This window comes from Dicentrarchus labrax, unplaced genomic scaffold (assembly GCF_905237075.1).
Source record: "Dicentrarchus labrax unplaced genomic scaffold, dlabrax2021, whole genome shotgun sequence".
In the NCBI taxonomy this organism is placed as follows: Eukaryota; Metazoa; Chordata; class Actinopteri; family Moronidae; genus Dicentrarchus; species Dicentrarchus labrax.
In genome coordinates this window covers 23,487,496-23,508,506 of record NW_026136719.1, presented here as the reverse complement: position 1 = coordinate 23,508,506, position 21,011 = coordinate 23,487,496, and the positions used below count along the sequence as shown (strand labels likewise).

The following is a 21,011-nucleotide window of genomic DNA, read 5'->3' as shown; positions in this document are numbered from 1 at the left end:
AAAGTTATTTAACTAATTTTGCCCTCATCTGCCAGAAGGTGGCGACATTATCACAGCCTTTGTGGAAGCTAAACCGGAAGCAAGCGAACAGAGCAATGAGAATGAAAGGCGTTCATTGGCTGGTATTATGATGACGTTTACGAACTAACCAATGAGCTGCCAGGATTCTGTTTCACAACACTGGGGGGGAGGGGCTAGTTACAAAACATTTCTAGCATGTGGCGCGAATGAACGTCTCCTAGTGTTTAAGTTATTATGAAAGCGACCAGCCGGAAGGTTTGAGTTTATCACCTTCTTACAGTTCTGTTGAAGAAACACTTCATACGTGTCGTTATAAGTTCATTAATATGTCGACAAGACGAACAAAACGCGAAGCCGTTGTGAAGCTGCAGCAATTGGTGAGTTGTTGAAGTTTTTTTATCCGGTTTTATTATCTAAAGTCTAAACCTATCTCGTCTGTGTTGGCTAGCTGCTGAATAACATAAGCATAATTTGGGACCTAACTTAGCTAAACTGATTTAAATTGAATTAAGATTAATATTAACACTCCTGAAGGCGTAAGTCCAGTGTGTTGAAAGTCTCGTTTAAAAACGTATGCGTCTATGGAAAAGTTGAGTGACTCGTTATTTATTTATTTATTTAGTTAATTGCTGGTTGTTAATAGACCCTTTTCTCAGCAGCCATTTTGACATGAACTAGAAGGGGAAAACACAGGTGTTGCCAATGATAATTAAGGTTCAGTTTCATTTCGTGTAGCAGACCCTTTCCCGTAAATTATTAATTATTATGAACATACTAATTATATCATGTAAAAACAGCTGCTGTGAATTGTTAAAAAGGGTCTATAATGCATACCTTGCAGGAACTGACCCCTGTGGATGTGGAGGGAGCAGTTCGACGATCATCACGAACCGTCCTGGTACCTAAACGCCTCAAGTACTCTCCTGAAAGCAGCATTGTTGAAACGCCAAATAAAAAAAGGGTAAGATGCACTATAGAAATAATTGTATTGCACTGAAGCATTTCTGTGCTTTGTCTTTGTAAATATGCCTATATTTTGTTCATAGAAAACAAAAACGCACAAAAACAGCCAGAATAACAGAAAGGACATCAAAGAGGAGGACTCGGATGTTGAAAATAGTGATGTGGAGCACACGTCTGTAAGTGTGAAACCCAGAACTATTTATAATGGATACTGTGTTTTTATTCACCATGTGTTTATGGATTGTGTAGCAACATGTACCAAAACGTGTGTCAGATAAACACTACTCCTACAGGGTGAATAAAGTAAAGTGCTGTATCTTTGTGTTACACAGAGTGGACAGGGAGGACTTTCGGCATATGAACTGGAGCGCCTGGAGAACATCAGACAGAACCAAGCGTTCTTGTCCTCCATCAACTTATACCAGGTAGGTAGGCTGGTGGGGTAGAGCCACAGCCACATGGACTGATCTTTCTCTCAGAAATCCATAAACACGTGGCTTTAGGGCTTAATGATAGTCACTGACATTGTGAATATCTCACAGACTTAAATTATTCAGAAACAGTTTTCGATAAAGGCTTGAAGCTCTCTCTGAAGTCAGTTACTTAAACTGGATTAATCCGGACAAACATAGCATGAGAAAGTAAATGTCATGTACTGATTTATCATACAAAACAAAACCAGTCAAAATCATCTGTAGTTATTTAGATAAACGTGATAGTTAAACAAGCTACTTGGTTATGCTGTTTAAAGGGGACTTAACAACAGTGCAATGCAGCAAATAGGGCAGGCTTTACCTTTTATTATCCAACTGGAGTTAGTACTCTCTCGCAACTCCTCAGCGGCTCTGTCCAAATGAACTTGGTTCTTTAATTAAATGCATGAAATTCAAATGCAGGTCACTCAGTTCAACACCGCTATCTTGTGATTCATTCCTCTTGCTGTGTCTGAACATATGGGATGGATATTCATTTTTGTTTTCCTTGTCAAAAGGCCACTGAGGAGTTGAAACAGTTGACACGGCCAAAGCCATCGCAGAGGGGACTCATGAGGTACAGTCAGCTGACAAACTGTTACAACTGAGCTTTGTGGGGCTTTTTCATCTCAACGCTGAAAGTTGATTACTTTGGGTTTTTTGACTGTTGGTCTGTAAACATCAAACATGTTTTTTTTGTTTCAGATCTAGAACATGATTTCAAGAGTTAGACAGACCCGTGTATTTTTTTATTTTACTGTAATGATTGGTCTCTGTGGTGGCAGGTCACAGGCTGCTGTAAAAGAAGTGCTGCCTGCTCGCAAATCCCTACGTCTCCAAAAGAAAGAAGCAGAAATCTTGACTCTTCCCCCTGAACCCAGTGGGACGGTGATCTATGAACAGGTAGATACATAGAAATAACTTAACTATAATGCTTCACTTCATGCTTCTCCACTGCTGTATGTCTCTCCAGCATTTATTTTTCTTAATATCTTGATTTTACTCACTTTAATTATTTTACCTGCTTTAAAGTCTTCGCGACTGAAGAAGCCTCCTGGCCCTCTGCCCATGGATCCAATCAACATGGAAGAGGGAAGCAAGCTGCCTTCACAACTTCTTGAGCTCTGCTCTGAGGTAGGAGTCGCTTTCTTTGGTTATTACAAGGATTCATGTCCTCATTACATCATAGTTGGTTCTTTTTTACTTTAATTGATTTCCCCTCAAAACTGTAATTAAATGCAGTGCTGTTTAGTGGGGGACGGTTGTGCCATAGATTAAGTGAAACTTAAATATTTTGGAGAGGTCTGGAGTGTAGCCTTGAATCTTTGCAGGGTGATAATAGTAGTTTACTTTTGCTGCTTCAGAATCAGTTAGCCAATCTTAAAATTGCTTATATTTTCATAGGATTCAAGAGAAGAAAGAAAGATGGAGCTTGATCTGAAAGGGTAAGATTTTAAGTGTTTATCCTGACATTTCAGTCTATTGCTAAACTAATAAAGAAGTGACTTCTCTGCCTCTGAGGAGATTAGTTGCTTCCTGGCCATTGCATTTATATTATATATCTACACTGCTGTTTTTACTCAGGTACCACTCAGCCCTTAAGAACATGAGGATAACTGAAGACCGAGTGGCCAAAGTGGTGAAGGACCGCATCTTCTCGGCTGCCTTCCACCCCTGCACCAGCAGCCTGTTGATGGCTGCAGGAGACAAATGGGGGAAAGTTGGACTCTGGAACTTGGTGTGTTTTCTTTGCTCTGTTCTTATGATGAAGCCACACATAAAGCCCCTTTAAAAGTGTTTCATAACATGAAATTTATGTTAAGAGACCACACTTTTTTTTCCTCCTGTATGATTACATCCCTTCAGGGTGGTGATTGGGACGATGATGGTGTGCTGCTCTTTGAGCCACATACTCGTCCAGTGGGCTGCGTGGCATTCTCCAGGGCTCATCCCACCCACCTGCTGAGCCTCAGCTATGACGGATCTCTACGCTGCATGGATGTAGAGAAGGCTGTCTTTGATGATGTGAGAGAACTTTTGGTGCCTCAAATGTACTTTTTTAAATTCATATTCTAAAGGTTGTTAAAGTTAAGCCTCTTGAATGAAAACACATTTACTCTAAATTCAAAGTTTCTGTTTCACATCAGTCTGTCCGTACATTGATATAGGTGTATGACACTGATGATGGCCTGAAAACGTTTGACTTCATGTCACATGACTGTTCGACATTAGTGGTTGGGAACTGGTACGGAGAAGTTGCCATCGTTGATCGGCGCACCCCAGGGTAACGTATTATTGTTTAAGATAATTATTAGTAGTTTTAGTCTCTCTGCATGGTGTTAGTAGAATAACAGTATGGGTGAACAGTGTGAACTGTCTTGTCAATTATTAACATTTTATAATCATGTTACTTTGGTATTTAATTTCTCTAAAGGAACTCTCATGAGTCCCTCCACTCTTTGGACCCCAAGACTCTGCGTTGCGTTAGTGTCCACCCTTTACAGAAGCAGTACTTTGCTGTGGCCGAAAGCAAGTATGTCTGTCTGATTGCTGATTTTATGTACTTTCACATTAAGATATTTATATTTCTCTATCTTGTGTCATTCTGTCTTTTTGATTGTACTAAATTAATGTTTTGATCTTGTCTGCAGGGTAGTGAGTATTTACGACAGTAGATGCCTGAAGAAGACCAAAACCCAGACGGTCTCCCAGCTACATGGCCACTCGTTAAGCATATCCAGCGCTTATTTCTCCCCTTGTACAGGAAACAGAGTTCTCACTTCCTGTATGGATAACCACATAAGGTGAAGCCAGCACAGCTTTTTGAATAACATGATTATACTTTCTTTTTTTCTCAATCCCAGCTAAATGTCTATCTTGATCTCCTTTTGACAGGATATATGACACATCTGCAATGACTACTAAATCTCCCTTGCTGACATCCGTCAGGTAGATCCACTTGTTTCACTGACTTTGTGCTTTCCTCTTTTTACTGACTTGTGTAACCATACTCTGAACCCATCTTATCAATCTTCCTTTTCAGACATGACATGCACACGGGCCGCTGGCTGACCAAACTATCAGCAGTGTGGGATCCCAAACGGGAAGATTGCTTTGTGGTGGGGAGCATGTCGAGGCCTCGGAGAGTGGAGGTGTTCCATGAAAATGGCCAGCCACAGCACTCCTTCATGGATGGCGAGAACCTTAACACAGTACTGTCCGTCACAGCTTTCCACCCGACAAGGAATGCCTTACTGGGCGGCAATGCATCAGGGCGCCTGCATGTCTTCTCCAACTGAGATAAAGACAAAAATGTGTGAGACCGAGACCCCCCTGGTTGCTTTCTGTTGGATAGTAAGAACAAGTAAGAAAACTGTTTTGTCACAGTACAGGTGGAGAACTTGTACAATATAGATGGATATCTCACTGCTGGCAACTGCTTGTTCTCCCCTTTGGATCTCTTTTATATATTGTCATAATTTTCATACAAGTAACATACCTGTAATGAAACATCAACTTTACACTGATTAAGTCACTAGTCAAGTCCAGAAATGTTACACTTACACGGACAGTATGAACATTCATACAGTGTGAGGTAACACAGTATCAATAACAAAGTATCAGAATTTTCTTCATCAATATTGACAACAAAATACACATTTATTGCTACATTGGGTAGGTAGTGTCAAAACATATCCTGGCCCAGATGTGATGCATCCTACTCTTATTGGAGATGAAATGATATCAGCCTCAGAATGTGTTACAGTGTCTATAAAAACCGTATTTACACCATCAGCTTTTTTCTGTTTTCCTACTACCTAATAATGTATCGCAGGGTTTTCTGTTATGACAAAGTGAAAACAAATCTCTAAACAAATTGATTTACACTCATTGGCCCCTCTATTACGTACACCTTTCTGTTCATGGGTAAGACACGATGCAATGTTTATCCAATCTCCTGACAGGAGTGGAACCCAGTATGGTCTTCTGTTGAAGCACAGGTGTACCTAATAAAGTGGCCACTGAGTATACAACTGTACATTAAGAACAAACGTACATTTGTACTTATTTTCCCCTCTGTAAAACACAACTTACAGTGAACTGTATTCACCTTTTTTCAGCATTAAGTCTATTGTATGTGAATAGGGCTGCATCAGCCTCGCACAAGGACACTGCACTCTTCCTCAAATTTTGCTAAACTCGTCAAACTGTCAAGTTGTGTGGGGACTGAGAGAGAGCAGCAGTGTTCTGCCACAAGTAATGGACTATATAGAGGTCTGGACTCCAGACCTTCTCCTCATGTGCAGTGCCTGCTGTTCACCAAATGCAGCATTTCTTTTATTAAAATGCAGCTGATCAGTTACTTTGTTTTTTACTTTAGATCAGTTTGTGGAGACTTAGAATAATCGTAAATAACCCTGTGCGATCAAAATAAAAAGAGAAAATTCAAGCGTTTGAAAACATTGTAGAGGCACTATAGGTAGCAAATGATTGAATGTGGCCGGCGATACGTTTATGTTGTTGACTCGGCTATTTACTTCTCTGGTATCACATTTGTAATTTGTTCTACTCAAATGCTTAATGAACCCAAGCAATTTAAAAAAAGTGGGTTCCCTCTGCATTGTTTGTTTGTGGCGCAGTTAATTTGAAACAGCCAAACCGCTTGGTCAGTGAAAAGCACCTGTTTGTGTTTTTTCATGTTTTTTTTATTTGTGGCACCTGAAGCAAATGGAATAAATGGAGACTTTTTATACCAAACACTTTCAGTGTGAATGTTACAAAATTCAGCAGTGGCAGTGTGCCACCTTAAGATGGCAGCGTTGTGATACGGTCTATGGTTTTCAACTAGGGACATGCTGGAAAAATTTAAGAAGCTGCCAATCTGGGCTGTTCTTTCTGTGAATTAAAGATTGAACTTGTAGCCAGACTAGCTGCCAGATGTCAAGAATAGATTATATTTATTCATAAATAGATTACACCAGTCTTCAGTCAGTGATTTGAAATAAGCAGTCTTGTTTGGAGGTAATAGATGCAGTACACATGCTTACAGAGACATTTCCATGGTATAGGAAGGAAGCTTACAGTAAGACCCTATCTAATGCCTTATTCCTGTTTAAACAATTCAGTAAAATTAGTACAAGTGTCAGTGGAGCTATCACCTGTCTTTTATCACTGCCAGCCATCTGAAACAGATTTTAGCAATACAAAAAAAGGAGAAGAAATATATTGAGCTGCATTGCAAAAAGAAAGATTCAGGTAGTTAAATATGCTACTTCTGCTGTTAAGATTGGCTAAAAATAAAAATCCTTCCACTTTCATTGTGGTAAAACCTGCTCAAGCAAAAATGCATCAGATCAGATTCAGTTCATTTACATGTACTTTCACAGGAAAGCTTACTCTTTCTTTAAATTGAGTCAAGGATGAGCTGTGTAGAATTAGGCAACAATCCTACAGGATTTACATGAAAATGTTTTCTTTTGACAATAGATATTTTGGAGAAGTATCTTTGACACTGGGTAATCTGTAACAGTGGGCACCTTCACACATGCATCTACAGGCCTTATGAGGGGATTCCAAAGGCTTTTTGCTTTGACTTTTGAGTCTATCAGACGGAGACTTACATTATTGTGCAGTTTATGGTTAATGTTCATTACATTATCTGTATTTATTGCTCAAATTATGTTTAGTTTTTCATACATATGAACATAAAATGAGACATTAAAATACAAATTATTGGAAGTAACTTTTTCTGTCTCAACCTGACTTTCCCCTCATACACAATCACATTTCATCTAACATCAATCAAAAACCAACGAGCACCATCTGAGTTAAAGCAAATACATCGGTTGTCTTTCAAGTCTTAAACCTAGCCACAAAATATAGCATGAGGCTTTCTGAATTTAAAAATATCCATACTGTACAAAAATAAAATGAACATTTAAAGCCTAAGTATTTAATGCCAAAGGGATTCTTACTGTTTGTGTGTTAACTTTCAACTTGTGGATTTTTTAAAGAAAGATTTGAATGTTAATACAGTAACTTTCCAAACTGCTGTATAGGCATCTACATATCCTAAACCCCTTAGCCAATCACCTTCCTAAACCACTTCTCTTGTTGCATAAATAATACATCAGTTTGCTGCTGATCAGTCTATAATTACCACTGACACACAGCTTCCTAATATACTACTTGTAGGGTTGTTAAGAGGACCAATAGTTAACTGTCCCAAATTGACTTTACGGTTTTAAATTCTGCTGTTGGGCTAAAAAGACGTACTGCAGGCTAAACTGTGAAATTACGTATAGCTACGTAATAAGGCTGGAGAAGGTCAGCAGACTATCAGAGTTTCCGTCTGTTGATGCAAACTGACAGAAGTATCAGACAACAGAGGTTTCTTTGGTAGGTGTGACAAAGAAGATTGCAGTAGGACGTAAACAGGACTTAGGTGGTCTTGTAAGCAGGAGGCTGAAAACTATATCACTGTAAAAAATAATGCTTCAAGTCCATTAGAAGTCACTGTGAGGAAATCTCCATGTGTTAAAGACACATCAGTTTGTACAAAAATGGAAACGTGATTTAAATATATTCAGCCTTTACAGATGAATGCATAAATTTAAACACAGCAGGACTAAACAAAGTTATATGACCAACACAGGTCTAAAAACGAGCTCTCTTAACCATATATGCAGGGAAAATAGCACTAATTTGTTCACTTTACAAAGGTAAAACAAGGTCAAATTTCCCTTAAGGGAAAGGATCTTGGGTTTTGTATATTAACAGTATTGCACATCAAGATAAACTCCTCCTACAGAGTGAGGGAGTCAAAGACCTAACCAAACACTTCACTATCACTACAGGGCTAGCTCACATAGTCCCATTGCCTTTACGACTACTGTAAAAGTAACTACGGCGAAGTGACAACTGTTCCTTACACACAGAAGTTGATTGTATCTATTAGCATTATTTGGCTGCTATGTTGCAAAATCAGTAAACCTATCAACTCCATTACTTACTTAAATCCTTAATTTATATCATTGGAAAATAAAATGTTATTGGTGCTCTAGTGGCTTGACAGAAATCGTAATGTGAGCACGCTGTTAATGGACGTCTGACCACACTTACTACAAAGAAAATTACTCAAGCCTTCTACAGGGCAGCACTAGCATCACTCCTGGGTCAAATAGCTACTGCAGCCAATTCTCTGTTGGGTTTAACGCCACATCAGGACAATTAAGGAAAGTCAGTAAAGTTGTCAATCACTTAAAATTGGGCTAAATTAATTTTCCTTGTCTTTCCTGTGACTGATTTAACACTCACATTCGTCACTCTACATTGCAAATTCCTAAAACATTCATTACACTATAATATTTTATATTTTATTTATATATTCATTACACTATAATATTTGCAAATATTATTTGACTCAGGACTGATATAGCCTACATTTATTAAGTGCTGCTGGTTCTTCCATGTTCACACTTTCTCTAACCCCCAGTTTCAAGTCTTCAATCTCAAAGCAGTGACCACAGTAAAATGTTATCATATAGAGTTGTTGTTGGCTTTTAAATATGACAATTAGATGACCCCTCCACTCCCCAGACTCTCAGCTCACACAACATACACCCCAACACATCAGGTTGTCCTGTCTTACAGTAATGTGGCAACATATAAATTAATACAAAAATAAAGGCAACTGTTTTCTGTGGTTGAATAAGTGAAGTCTGCCAGACTTTGTCCCTTTCAGTGTTTAAATTAAACCCCGTTACTGTGATTTTGTGTAAAAATAAAATGCCTTGAAATGACCTGAATATCCAAAGTAAAATGTGATTTTGTTTCCTCGCAGTGATGGTCAAACATAATAAACAAGGTTCTTCAGGGGACAGTCCGTGGCTTGTGACATGAACTCCTTCCTGGGAGAAGCTGAGTTGATATTGGGAACAGGGCTGCAATCCTTTATCCTTTCTTCTCCTTTCCCAACCCCTCTCCCAACCCCTCTCCTGGCCTATCTGTTGTATGTGTCCCGTCTCCATCCGTGGAGACCTATCTTATGTAATTCAGTCACCTTTCACTTTGCCTCACTTGCTGATGAGGAAACCGCCCATCCATCGTAACTTACAGGCGAACCAGCGCCGCAGAGGGCAGAAGTATTCAAAGTGGAACTGCTGGAATTCAGGTGTCTTGCGGATGTCTCTCAGGAAGGCAATGTCCAGGTCTGACTCTGTCAGCATGATGAGGAGCAGCAGCAGGGCGAACAGCAGTCCGATGGTAACCAGGAACAGACGCAACACGCTCAGGATGAACTTGTTCAGCTCCTCTACGTCGCTTGGTGGTGACGGCCTGCTCCTGACCATACGCAGTGCTCTCCTGCCGGAAGTCAAATCCACCCCCTGCCCCTCCTTTGATGCACCCGCCTCTGAATCCTTCTCCTCATCGATGCTGCAGGGAGCCCCGTTGAGGTGACGGGCCAAAGGCATCTCCATCCCATGTTCTGCTACGGGCGTAGGCAGCACGCTGTCTGAGGGGCTGTAGGCCTCGTCTGAGATGACTCCTGATGTGCTCGCCTCGCTGCCGTCCACCATGTGGCCCCGAGAAGACATGAAGGAGTCGCCGTGGGAGACGGAGCGTACAGGTGTGGAGTGGGCGCTGTCTCGTAGGGACTCCAGACCTGAGAACACAGCAGAGGAAGCCAGCTCATAAGAGAGGTATTTAATAACTTGGAGGTATTGTTGCAATGACTCTCTTAGACCATAAGAAAAGGTGAAAGCCTTGTTCTTTCTTTCTCTTTATGTAAACTGAACTACTAAATTTGGTAATGAATGAGAAAAACAATATAAGAAAAACAATAAACACAATCTAAACTTAACAGCAACTTTTTTGTGGGGTGGCCAACTGGGAATAAATCTGTTCAATCATATTCTCCCCACTCTCACACATGTACATTACAGTACAGTACCAGGAAATAGTACATCTATAGCATTGCACTATTTGTGTGCTATTATTCCAGTGACAAATATCTAAAACACTATAAGTTAATGTAAAACACACACACAGAGATAAGAAATATAAATTGAAGTAAACCGCATTAGAAGAATGTAATGTGTGTGTGTGTGTGTGCGTGTGTGCGTGTGTGTGCGTGTGTGCGTGCGTGCGTGCGTGCGTGCGTATTAAGTATGTATTGTTCTCTGCTATCAGGTTTCCAGTCTGACAATGTGAGCCTGTAAAATGTGTACTCTGTGGGCCTGTCATATCATTCAAATAGAATGTACATTATTCTTGAGCACAGTAAAACTTTTACATTTTAATTACATTTAAAAAGACACATTAAGAGTAGAAATGGAAATATTGTAGATAGCACAATTTGATAGATAATTAAAATGTCACAGATGAAAACATTCTTACGATTCCATGTTTCTCTGTATTAATGTTTGAACGAATTTACCACGGCACTTATTCTAATTAGCTTCTTTCTGTGCACATCAAAATTCATCACAGTTTATTGCTTCAGTATTTTCTATTGTTTTCTGTTCTGTAAACTGAAGAAGGGAAGAAAAAGCTTATTATTATGTTTGCAAATGTGTGACTATACCGAACATGCCCCTATTTTTTAAGCACCTAAAACAGAAGGTTTAAGGGGAAATTATGTTCAGCCTCTTTGATTTTGAGCCTTGCCTGCTGGGCTGCTAAAATATTCGAGTACATGGTCCTCTGTGTCAACGTTAATTACGCCGATGTGACCAGAAGGGAAACACGATTTGTTTTTAATGGTCAACTTGTCATGACCTCCGCTCAAGAAACTGATCCTGTCCTCCCGTCCTTTAAACTATGTTCAAAAGAAATTCTTTCTTGAAGCTAGATATCCACTGCATTAGACTTTAACAACATATAATGAGATAATTCCATGTAATATCCATTTGGGTTTTGGCATTAGAGAAACATACTGCATCACCCTGAAATATTTGCCTCATTGTTTAAACACTGTTCTTTAAGAGAAAGTAGCTCTCTTCAAATGCAGCAGCCACTGCACTCCATTAATCCTGCGTGACAAAACCAGCTCCAGTTTTTACCTGCATGGTTGGCTGGTGGGCGGCAGCCATGGAGTTGGGGTGGGACAGCTAGCCTGGAAGGGGTCCTGGAGCTTTCTCCCGACCCAGGACCAGAGCATGAAGTGGAAGAACCCCCAGGGAGGGCGGGGAAGAGCGGTAGGACCCCCAGAGCCTTGCCCAAGAGCCTGGGTCCCAGAGACAGCACACGCACCTTCACATCTCGATAGCAGTGGTTTATCATGCGCAAGTGAACGTTCACCTTGGTCTTGATCCGGATCAGACACTTCACCATGGTTCAAGGAGAGCAAAAAACACCTGTCTAACCCTAACTATGCTCCAACACACTTCTGCTGCTCTCTTTCTCTTTATCTCAGTCTTTCTTGAAACTGCCTCTCTTGTCTTTGTCTTCCCGCTGTCTGTCTTTGTCTCCGTCTGCGGCTGGCTAGCTAAGCAGCCCTCCCTTCTCCACAGTGAGCTCCCCACATGCTGGCAGGCAGGCTGACAGCAGTAGATAAATAGAAAGACAGACAGAGAGTGAAAGACAAGGCCCAGGAATGTGGTCGACTTGTGCCACAGTTCACCTCGTCCCTCCCTGCTGTCAGCTGTGACACACATGGCATGGCCCCTGACAGCAGGAGCTATTTTCAGCCTTAGATATTATTACCAGGGGAAAATACCAACGCAGACAGAGCAACAGGACAAAACACAGGGGGTTTGTTTCAGAATTGCAACAGTGGGGTGCAATGTGAGAGCCTGCTCTCCATGTCAATGACAAGAGGGGTGGGGGAGGGGGGCTAGTTTGACAAAAGACCTTTTTTGTTGGGAACAGACTACACTATAAGTTTATTTAGTTTTAGCCAGGCCGGTGAACTGAGAGAAAACTTACTCACAGTGGCAGCATTAGTAAAAGGTTAATAGCCTGTTGGAGGAAAGAGAGGACAGTAAGTGCCCTTTATAAACTGACAGGGTGACTCTCTCATGTCAAAATAATGCCTGAGGCCACTGGCTGATGGGCTCTGCGCGTGTGTGTGTGTGTGTGTGTGTGTGTGTGTGTGTGTGTGTGTGTGTGTGTGTGTGTGTGTGTGTGTGTGTGTGTGTGTGTGTGTGTGTGTTTCAGAAAGCGAACATCCAAGAGAGAAAGAGCGAGATATCAGTGAAGAGAGAGTGACTGACACTCACAAGTGGGCGATTGTTCACTTGATGGAAAGGCTACTTACTACTAGACGCGATGTGTGTGTGTGTGTGTGTATAAGTGTATTAAAATTGTGTGAGAGCGTTTAAGGTGTGTAATCCACAGCAGATCAAGTCATGAGGACTTAGAAAGTGATTCCAAACCCATACCACTTCTATCTCAGTGGGCACTCCTGCCGTTGCCAAGGGGTACGTGGAAAGATTGTGGAGTTGCTCAATTAATTTGAAAAAATGGAAATTAAGATTTTATTTTCTTAAATCTCCATAATGAGTCAAACTGTTTCCTGTGCTACAGCTTGACTCATTATGTAGATTTTCTGTTCTGCTTTTCAGTGCACTTGCGCTTAAGAGTACAGTCTGACCAGTTAGATAAAAGCATAGATATAGTTCGGTAAAGGTAATGCACTGAAATAGCTAAAAGTTTGGTTAAATGGTATAAATGGCTAAAAGTAAGGAATGGTTGAACTAGTTTTAATTAACACAATTACAGTAATCATCTATGACCTCCCGTCAGCAACCGTTTCTTTGCAGTATTTCTCTTTTCTTTTGAGTGTATATTTTACCCTCCATGATGGAGATGTGCACAGCTCTCCGTCGGGTCCTGGGCACACTGGTCAAACGAGGGCCGTGGGTGATGGATGGACAGCTCCTACTTGGCACCATGCCGGCTCTGGACAACGACACACATGACACATGACATGACACATACATAAACATTAAATGCATACATTATCGTTAATCCACATTTCAGCTCATTTTAGGGCAATATTTTACAAGAATTCTGACCTGTGTATCTCAGGGGGGTCTCTCTTAATTTTGGCACTTTGTTCCATTACCTCTTTTGCAACCTTTCCACTGAGGAAACATAAAAGAAGAAAATATGTTAACTATGTATTTATACAAACTGTGAGCACTAAAACAAGCACTGCAACACCATATTTCCTGCAGTAGGTCAACATTTTTATAAATATACAAATACTTTGTGGGCATTCAATACCTGTATCTAAAGCGACTACCCTTGAAGAACAGATTACTACTGGACACAGTGCGGACTTGACTTGACTTTTCCAATCTGTGAGTAAAATGGGAGAGAAAACATCATAAACATACATGTAAGGAGGTATTTTCTGCAGTTTTGTGTATCTGGTCTTGTGACTCACTTGTAGAAGGCCTGATTCTCGACGCCACACTTCCACAGATGTTTACAGGCCTCAGGTGTAGGTGCAAAGTATGTCAGTATGATCTTCTTATCCTGTAACAAGTCCAACACAATAACTAAATACATACATGATACAAGCCAAACAAGAATAGTTCCTCTGGACCTGTAGACATATGTGTGTAACATACAGTATATACAGTATAATAAACAACTCAAAGACAATGGTTTTACTTTGCTCTTTTGTCTGCAAAATCCCATGGTTAATGGACATTTTTGTCCAATCATTTCCCGTTTACTTCACTATCGAGGATAAATTACATTAGCTCCCCAATGGCAGTGTCTCCATGCATAAAACAGGGCCACACTCATTTAACTTCCTGAGCTCCACAGGCTAGAAAAGGCAATGTTTTAATAATGCATGCACATACCTCCTTCTGATTTGCATATATATGGAATGTCTTTGCTTCAAACTTGAGTTTGGTCACTTCCTCCCTAAGTTTAAGATATAACAGACAGACAGAGAGGACAATGATGAGAAAAGGAAACAGAAGAAGACAAAGTGAGACAGCAGAATAAAGAAAAAGAGGAAAGAACAAATAACAGAGAGAAAGACAGAGAAAGAAAGGAGAGACAGAAATGGATAAAGGTGGTAAAATATTAATTGTGGCTAGAGGCAAATTAATAAGGCCAACAGTATTTAATTTCTCAGTTGAAAAGTCTAGACACATTGATTCCAGTCACAGAAAATTACAAGAGTAAGCTGCAATTGATAAAAAAAAAAAAAAAATAGATTTCTACAACAACAAAACTCTAAACAACTCAGACTCTCTGAAAACGTCTCAACATGCTGATTCACAGCTGGTTGACTCGGCTGTTTTGAAAAAAATACCAACTTGAACGAATCGCTGGTTACTTTTTGCTCCTTTTGGACCTCACATTTCAGTAGTAGCAGATAAATGAGTTGTTGTCCCTACTGCTTGTACATGTAATAAAGGCATCCAACGGCAGCTCATCATTTCAAATGAAAGCTGCTCACCAAGTGAACACAACACTTGGTGGCTTTTACAGTAAATATACAGTATCTTGGCCTTAATAGTTCAAATTATCATAATTCAAAGAGTAGAGAATGTATGTAGTGATCTGAACACTTTAATAGTTAATAGTTTTAAAGCTGTTTCTTTTCATATGGCGAAAAGATGACTGCACATAATACCAAAGTGCTGCTTTATCATTAGGAGCCAAAAAAGTACAAAAGTTTTATATTTTTGTTTGGAGTTTTCGCTCTTGAACCATATGGCTTTTCCCACAATTTAAACTGTATGCAAACACCATATTTTATTATCAAGTTGCATATAATATATGTGGAACTACTTTAATAACTATAGGGTGTATTGTAATTTTACATCCATGTAAGATAAAGAATGTAAATCTAGAAGACAACGAAACAAATGCTTGGAACAACAAATTTAATACTTTGGATTCAGAAGACTTGGATTGTGCTCTTTGGAGTAATTTTAGCATTTTCCTTTTCCTTTGCTGGCTCTTTAACCAACATGTTCTGAAGCACTTCTGTTATTTAGAAGAGTGTAGCAAAGTTGTACTAGATCACATAAAAACTTTAAAATTTGGACTTCGACTCCGTTAAGCAGCTTGTTGGGTTTGCTGGTACTTTGCTTTGTACAAGCTGTTAATTAATGGAGGATGTATATTCATGAACATTTTTCATCTCATTGCTTGTTTAAATATTTATTTCTGCCTGCATATGGAGCTTTTGGGATTCATTTTTCTATACACAAACAGCTACAAAGTCTTGCTCACTAATGTGGGCATGCACATACACACATGCTGTGGCATTTAATTTATATATGGTTATTATTTGGCATCATGTCCAGTTTCTACTCACCATTTGAGGAAATGGATCCTCCGATTTCCTTGCAGCACAGTGAATCCAAAAGGAGTAAAAGCCAGAAAAGCTGGGTTGCCAGACACATCCTGAAAGGCACACAAACCCATTTTTTTGTTATTTTAGAATAGAATTGCACATTAGCACAAATTACATCAGAACTCAAGCTCATAGTTACAGAATACATTTGTTTTGAACCTTGCATGGATGAGGGTCCACTCCGTATGTTTCCAGCATCTGAGCCTTCTGGAGGAAGTTAAGCTCTGACGTTTCAGGACTCTGACCTCTGAGAGAAAAAAACAACAATAAGTCAGTTAACTGGCTTCTGTCACGGCCATCTGTCAATCCAGAGGACATCATTTCATTGAAGGTCTGTGTTCGTTTTTTTAGTAGTTTTTAGAGAAAAATAACTTTGGACCCAGACCCCTGACATCACAACCTTAAAAAACTTTAAAAGTAGCTGTAATTAAACCCCTTCTTAAAAATCCCACTCTTGACCCAGGGGTTTTAGCCAACTGTAGACCTCCCCTTCCTCTCTAAGATTCTGGAGAAAGTAGTCGCCAAACAGTTGTGTGACTTTCTACATAACAATAGTTTATTTGAGGATTTTCAGTCAGGATTTAGAGTTCATCACAGCACAGATACAGCTCTGGTTAAAGTTAATAATGACCTTTTGATTGCTTCCAACAATGGACTTGTCTCTGTACATGTATTATTAGATGTTAGTGCTGCATTTGACACCAGTGACCATAATGTTCTTTTACAGATACTTGATCATTAAATTGGCATTAAAGGAACCGCACTAAGCTGGTTTAAGTCATACTTATCAGATCGTTCGCAGTTTGTACATGTTAACGATGAATCTTCAATAAATACTACAGTTAGTCATGGAGTTCCACAAGGTTCTGTACTTGGACCAATACTATTTACTTTATATATGCTCCCTTTATTATTGGGAATCACTACATTAACTTTCATTGCTATGCAGATGATACGCAGTTATATCTATCAATCAAGCCCGATGAAATGAATCAATTATCTAAATTACAAACATGTCTTAAGGACATAAAATCCTGGATGAGCTGCAATTTCCTGATGTTACACGGGTTAAATGTTAAAAAAAACGAAATTCTTGTACTTGGCCCCAAAAACCTCAGAGAGTAGACTGTCTAAAGATATAGTTACTCTAGATTACTTTGTCCTCTAGCACCACTGTCAGGCATCTTGGAGTTATCTTTGATCAGGACATGTCATTTAATTCCCACATAAAGCAAATCTCCAGGACTGCCTTTTTTCATTTACGTAATATTACAAAAAATAGACACATCCTATCATAGACAGATGCAGAAAAACTAATCCATGCATTTGTTACTTCTAGGCTAGATTACTGCAACTCTTCATTGCCAAGGCTGCCCCAATAAGTCCATTAAGACGCTCAAATTAATTCAAAACGCTGAAGCACGAGTTCTGACAGGAACTAGGAAAAGAGATCACATCTCTCCTGTACTAGCTTCTCTGCACTGGCTCCCTGTAAAATTTAGAATAGAATTTAAAATTCTCCTCCTCGCCTATAAAGCTCTTCATGGTCAGGCCCCTTCATTTCTTAAAGAGCTCATAGTACCCTATTACCCCTCTAGAACACTACGTTCTCTGAATGCTGGGCTACCTGTGGTTCCTATAGTCTCTAAAAGTAGAACAGGAGCCAGAGCCTTCAGTTGCCAAGCTCCTCTCCTGTGGAACCAGCTTCCAGTTGTGGTTCGGGAGGCAGACACCCTTTCCACATTTAAGAGTAGGCTTAAGACATTCCTCTTTGAAGCTTAAAGTTAGGGCTGGCTCAGGTGAGTCCTGAACCATCCCTTAGTTATGCTGCTATAGGCCTAGACTATCGGGGGATTTCCCATGATGAACTGAGCTCCTCTCTTCCTCTCTCTATCTTTCTGCACTCATTCATGTCCCAGTAATGCATGTTACTAACTTTACTTCTTCCCCGGAGTTCTTGTGTTTTCTCGTCTCACAGGTTCTCATGGATCCTGGTGGTGCCTCCTGCCATGGTCCTGCTTGACTGCCATTGCTAATATCACTGATATTATTGTTATTATTATTATTATTATTAATATTATTATAGCTACGGTTACTGTTATTATTATTGACTACTGTTGTCGTCGTCATCATCTTCATGTTCATCATCATCAGTCACTACTATTAGTGTAGTTGTTGCAACTTTTGCTACACAAAAAATGACCTTGCCAAAGAAGCATAGGACCATCCACTTTCTCTTCACCAGTACTCATTTAGGGAACCTAAAATAACTCATGATGCATTATAAGCTAAAAACCTGTTTTGTTAGAATGACTGTCTTCATCCAGCTCTACAGTAGAAATGTTAAGCTGCTAGGGAAAAAAATTAGCAGGTTATCTCATTCTTATAGTCAAATATGGTCATTGCGTGGAAAGAATGAAGCTAAAACTGACCTGGCTGATTCTATTAGTTCCAGGTCAAAGACTAAAGCAGTATCTAATCATCTTATAGCTGTTGTATTAAGAACATGTGTACTGACCAAAAGGAATAAAGTATTAAAAATCAGTCTGCTGTTTTATAAATCCTTACTGAGACAGGCGTATAAGTCGAATGAACTCTACTCTAGATGACTCTGATTTCCTTCCATTATCCCTTTGCCACATCCAGAGTCCTTGAATCCAGGTAAATTACTCAGTCTTAAACATAGGAGCAATTTTATGCAAGTAGCAGGAAATGTTTTCCTATCACCGCACCACTCTACAGTTTTGCCAGCATTGTGATAATTTTTCTCAAATATTGTTTCAGGTGCAACTTTTTCCTGTGCTGACACATAACTCTGGGGAGATTTGTTCAACACTGCTGTCAAACAAGAAGTTGGAAATGAGCAATAGAGGGCAGTGTAGGATCAAATCTCTAACCAGGGCCTGTGGCCACCTGGGTTGCATATACTGTATATGTGTGTGTGTGTGTGTGTGTAAAAGACAAAGATAAAGAGAAGATGAGGGAAAGATAAAATGTTTCTTCTAACAAGGGTTGATTCAAGTTAACTGTTGCTGAATCAGACAAAGATTACACATTATAACCTTAGATCTATAAGCGCAGGTGGAGCTCACTTCTGCACACTAGAATTTACATGTAATAGTGCAGCCAATTAACAGAGCCCTGCCAACCTCTTGCAGTATATTGGCTGTTGTACCCATCAGCCATCAAGTCATCAACTGGAGGTGTAGCAGGAAATCAAGGTTAGAGTGTTCTGTATACGCTCAAAGTGCTAGGGTCACCTTGTGTAACATTTATTCTATTTCACAATAGCTTTGTCTTTGAAAGGGCTCTGTAGGCTAAAGGGGGTAGATTCCTAGACACCACCTGCTGTGACAGATGACCTTGGCCTGACTGTTTGCCACCCCTCTACTTTCAGGCCGAGAAGGCAAATTAACATTAACGCAACATGATTGACCACCACAAATTCATATTGGTCCCCAGGCGTAATACAAACACTGATCCTAGGGTAGCATAAAATAACTAGAGACATGTAATCCAAAGGTGGACAGCGTTTTCCAGCACAACAAATCTAAAGGACCAGGTAGAGCTGCTTTTTTCCTGATTGTATAGTACCACTCACATACCAACACCTCTTTGAACATGGACAAAGGGAGGGGGGAAGTGTCTTACACTGTATAGGAGAATGAGTGGAGGCCGTGACTTCCCCACCTCAGATTTGTCCAGCACACTGGTCATCACCGGCTGCATGTGGGAGCGAGAATAACATCCAGCACCCCCGCCATTACAACTGACTGCCAAAAGATGGAACATGCAGCAGCCTCCCAGCAGCCTCTCTCCCAAAGGTCCAAAGTGCTCACAGAGGGCACAAACTTGGAAAAAGATCCACAAACATTTCACGAAAAGGTGTGAAAAAGTACCAAGCTGTGTGAACTGTGCCCAGACTCTTTGAACTATGAGCACCACCAAGGGGAACAAACCCAAATACACCAGACCATTATTGGTTGCCTGAGCTCTGGCTTCTGGTCACTGTTTGCCCAAGCTCAAACTGTCGAATTGAAGGGAGCGCCCTGCCGGCCAAATACTGTCTGGATGATGCTGCAGACTGGTGCGTTCAATGGTCAGGTGTACCATTCTGAGTCTGTACTGAACCTGTACATAAATATTTCAGTGCTTTGTTTTGTTGAGCTTGGTGAGTCTATAGAGCCTGTTTGAAGAGAAAGCCTGTTAAACAACACAGTATCAAAGAGAAATCATACACACAAATCAAATCAGTGAATACTGCACACATTATGTAGCTGTGAAATTTCAAACCTCATACTCAAACCACTTGTATCAGTGTTGTACCCATAATGTGAGTTAACATGTGCTCTCAAGTGTTACTGTTACAATATCTTAAAGCACAGTTGCCACATAGAGACCTAAAACCACCACAGCAGTCATTCATTTTAGTTTCCCATGGTTGACCTACGAATTTAAGATGCACTATAAGAGTTCAGTGTGTAGGACCAGCAGTTAGATGTGCTCTCGTGATGCCGGCACTGTGGCATGCAATGGAAGTGAACACAGGTACACAGGGACATGTACAGGTGTCACCTTACATCAGCTCAGTCTTGTGGATATCAGCAATCCGCCGCTCCAACTTCTCTGAGTGCTTAGGGAAGAACTGGAACTTTGAGCTATAGCCCTCTGGGTGTTTCCCGGGGTCGTGGTCACCAATTTCAGCTGGGAAATGGGAAAAAAAGACACAGCAAAGGAAATGTTAACTTCCGTGTTTGATGACAACTTTTTAATCTGCTTAGGCAATTTCAAATATAATTGCTTTTCCAAACATTATAGTTGTCACTGACTACAAGTACTAGTACTAGTAGAGAACATTTAAATAATATGTGATGCATACCTAACAAGTGTTGGGTGGGCAGAAGATTCATAGGCTGAGTAAAAAGTAGCTGCAATCATGAAAACTCATATTTTTTAAACATTGTTGAACACTATTTCAATAATTTCTTAAAACCAAATTCATTACATTTTATATTTCTATCAATTACTGTACCAAGGGCATTTTGCCACTTTAGTCATTGTATGTGGTTGTTTTGATTAAAACAGTTAGCACTGTAGTGCATGGTGGTCAAAGATACTGCCTCAGCAAAACGAGAAAAAGAAAGACACCCAGACTATAAGTTGGAGAATACACAAGGCAAAGACCAAGAAGTCAAGGTTTTGAATTCACCTGCACACGA

At 40.1% G+C, this 21,011-nt stretch overlaps 2 protein-coding genes across 4 annotated transcripts in view; one reads left to right on the top strand and one right to left on the bottom strand.

The window, feature by feature from the left end:
* The first annotated feature begins 196 nt into the window (after positions 1–196).
* wdr76 (WD repeat domain 76) lies at positions 197–6,215 on the top strand. Its single transcript, XM_051379422.1, has 15 exons — positions 197–398; positions 863–982; positions 1,068–1,160; positions 1,317–1,409; positions 1,976–2,034; positions 2,243–2,360; positions 2,490–2,591; positions 2,862–2,902; positions 3,042–3,195; positions 3,324–3,482; positions 3,626–3,741; positions 3,892–3,990; positions 4,109–4,261; positions 4,353–4,406; positions 4,501–6,215. Exons 1-15 carry the CDS (start codon positions 348–350, stop codon positions 4,754–4,756), a joined length of 1,668 nt encoding a protein of 555 aa, XP_051235382.1. The 5' UTR covers positions 197–347; the 3' UTR covers positions 4,757–6,215.
* Positions 6,216–6,398: 183 nt separating this feature from the next.
* LOC127351660 (FERM domain-containing protein 5-like) overlaps positions 6,399–21,011 on the bottom strand; it is a 70,351-nt gene continuing 55,738 nt past the window's right edge. For all 3 annotated transcript variants that reach the window (XM_051379417.1, XM_051379418.1, XM_051379419.1), the window contains 9 exons: positions 20,373–20,496; positions 15,952–16,039; positions 15,754–15,842; positions 14,279–14,342; positions 13,852–13,943; positions 13,689–13,763; positions 13,478–13,546; positions 13,255–13,361; positions 6,399–10,122 (listed from right to left, as the gene is read on the bottom strand). In XM_051379417.1, the coding sequence (XP_051235377.1) occupies positions 9,533–10,122; positions 13,255–13,361; positions 13,478–13,546; positions 13,689–13,763; positions 13,852–13,943; positions 14,279–14,342; positions 15,754–15,842; positions 15,952–16,039; positions 20,373–20,496 (1,298 nt within the window). In that variant the 3' untranslated portion in view covers positions 6,399–9,532. The remainder of the gene's footprint in view (positions 10,123–13,254; positions 13,362–13,477; positions 13,547–13,688; positions 13,764–13,851; positions 13,944–14,278; positions 14,343–15,753; positions 15,843–15,951; positions 16,040–20,372; positions 20,497–21,011) is intronic.

Bases quoted from the DNA above. Each gene is read 5' to 3' on its own strand.
- wdr76 (XM_051379422.1), top strand. From the start codon at position 348: ATGTCGACAAGACGAACAAAACGCGAAGCCGTTGTGAAGCTGCAGCAA. The intron at 1,161-1,316 runs GTAAGTGTGAAA...TGTGTTACACAG, and splicing joins GTGATGTGGAGCACACGTCT to AGTGGACAGGGAGGACTTTC. The intron at 1,410-1,975 runs GTAGGTAGGCTG...CCTTGTCAAAAG, and splicing joins CCTCCATCAACTTATACCAG to GCCACTGAGGAGTTGAAACA.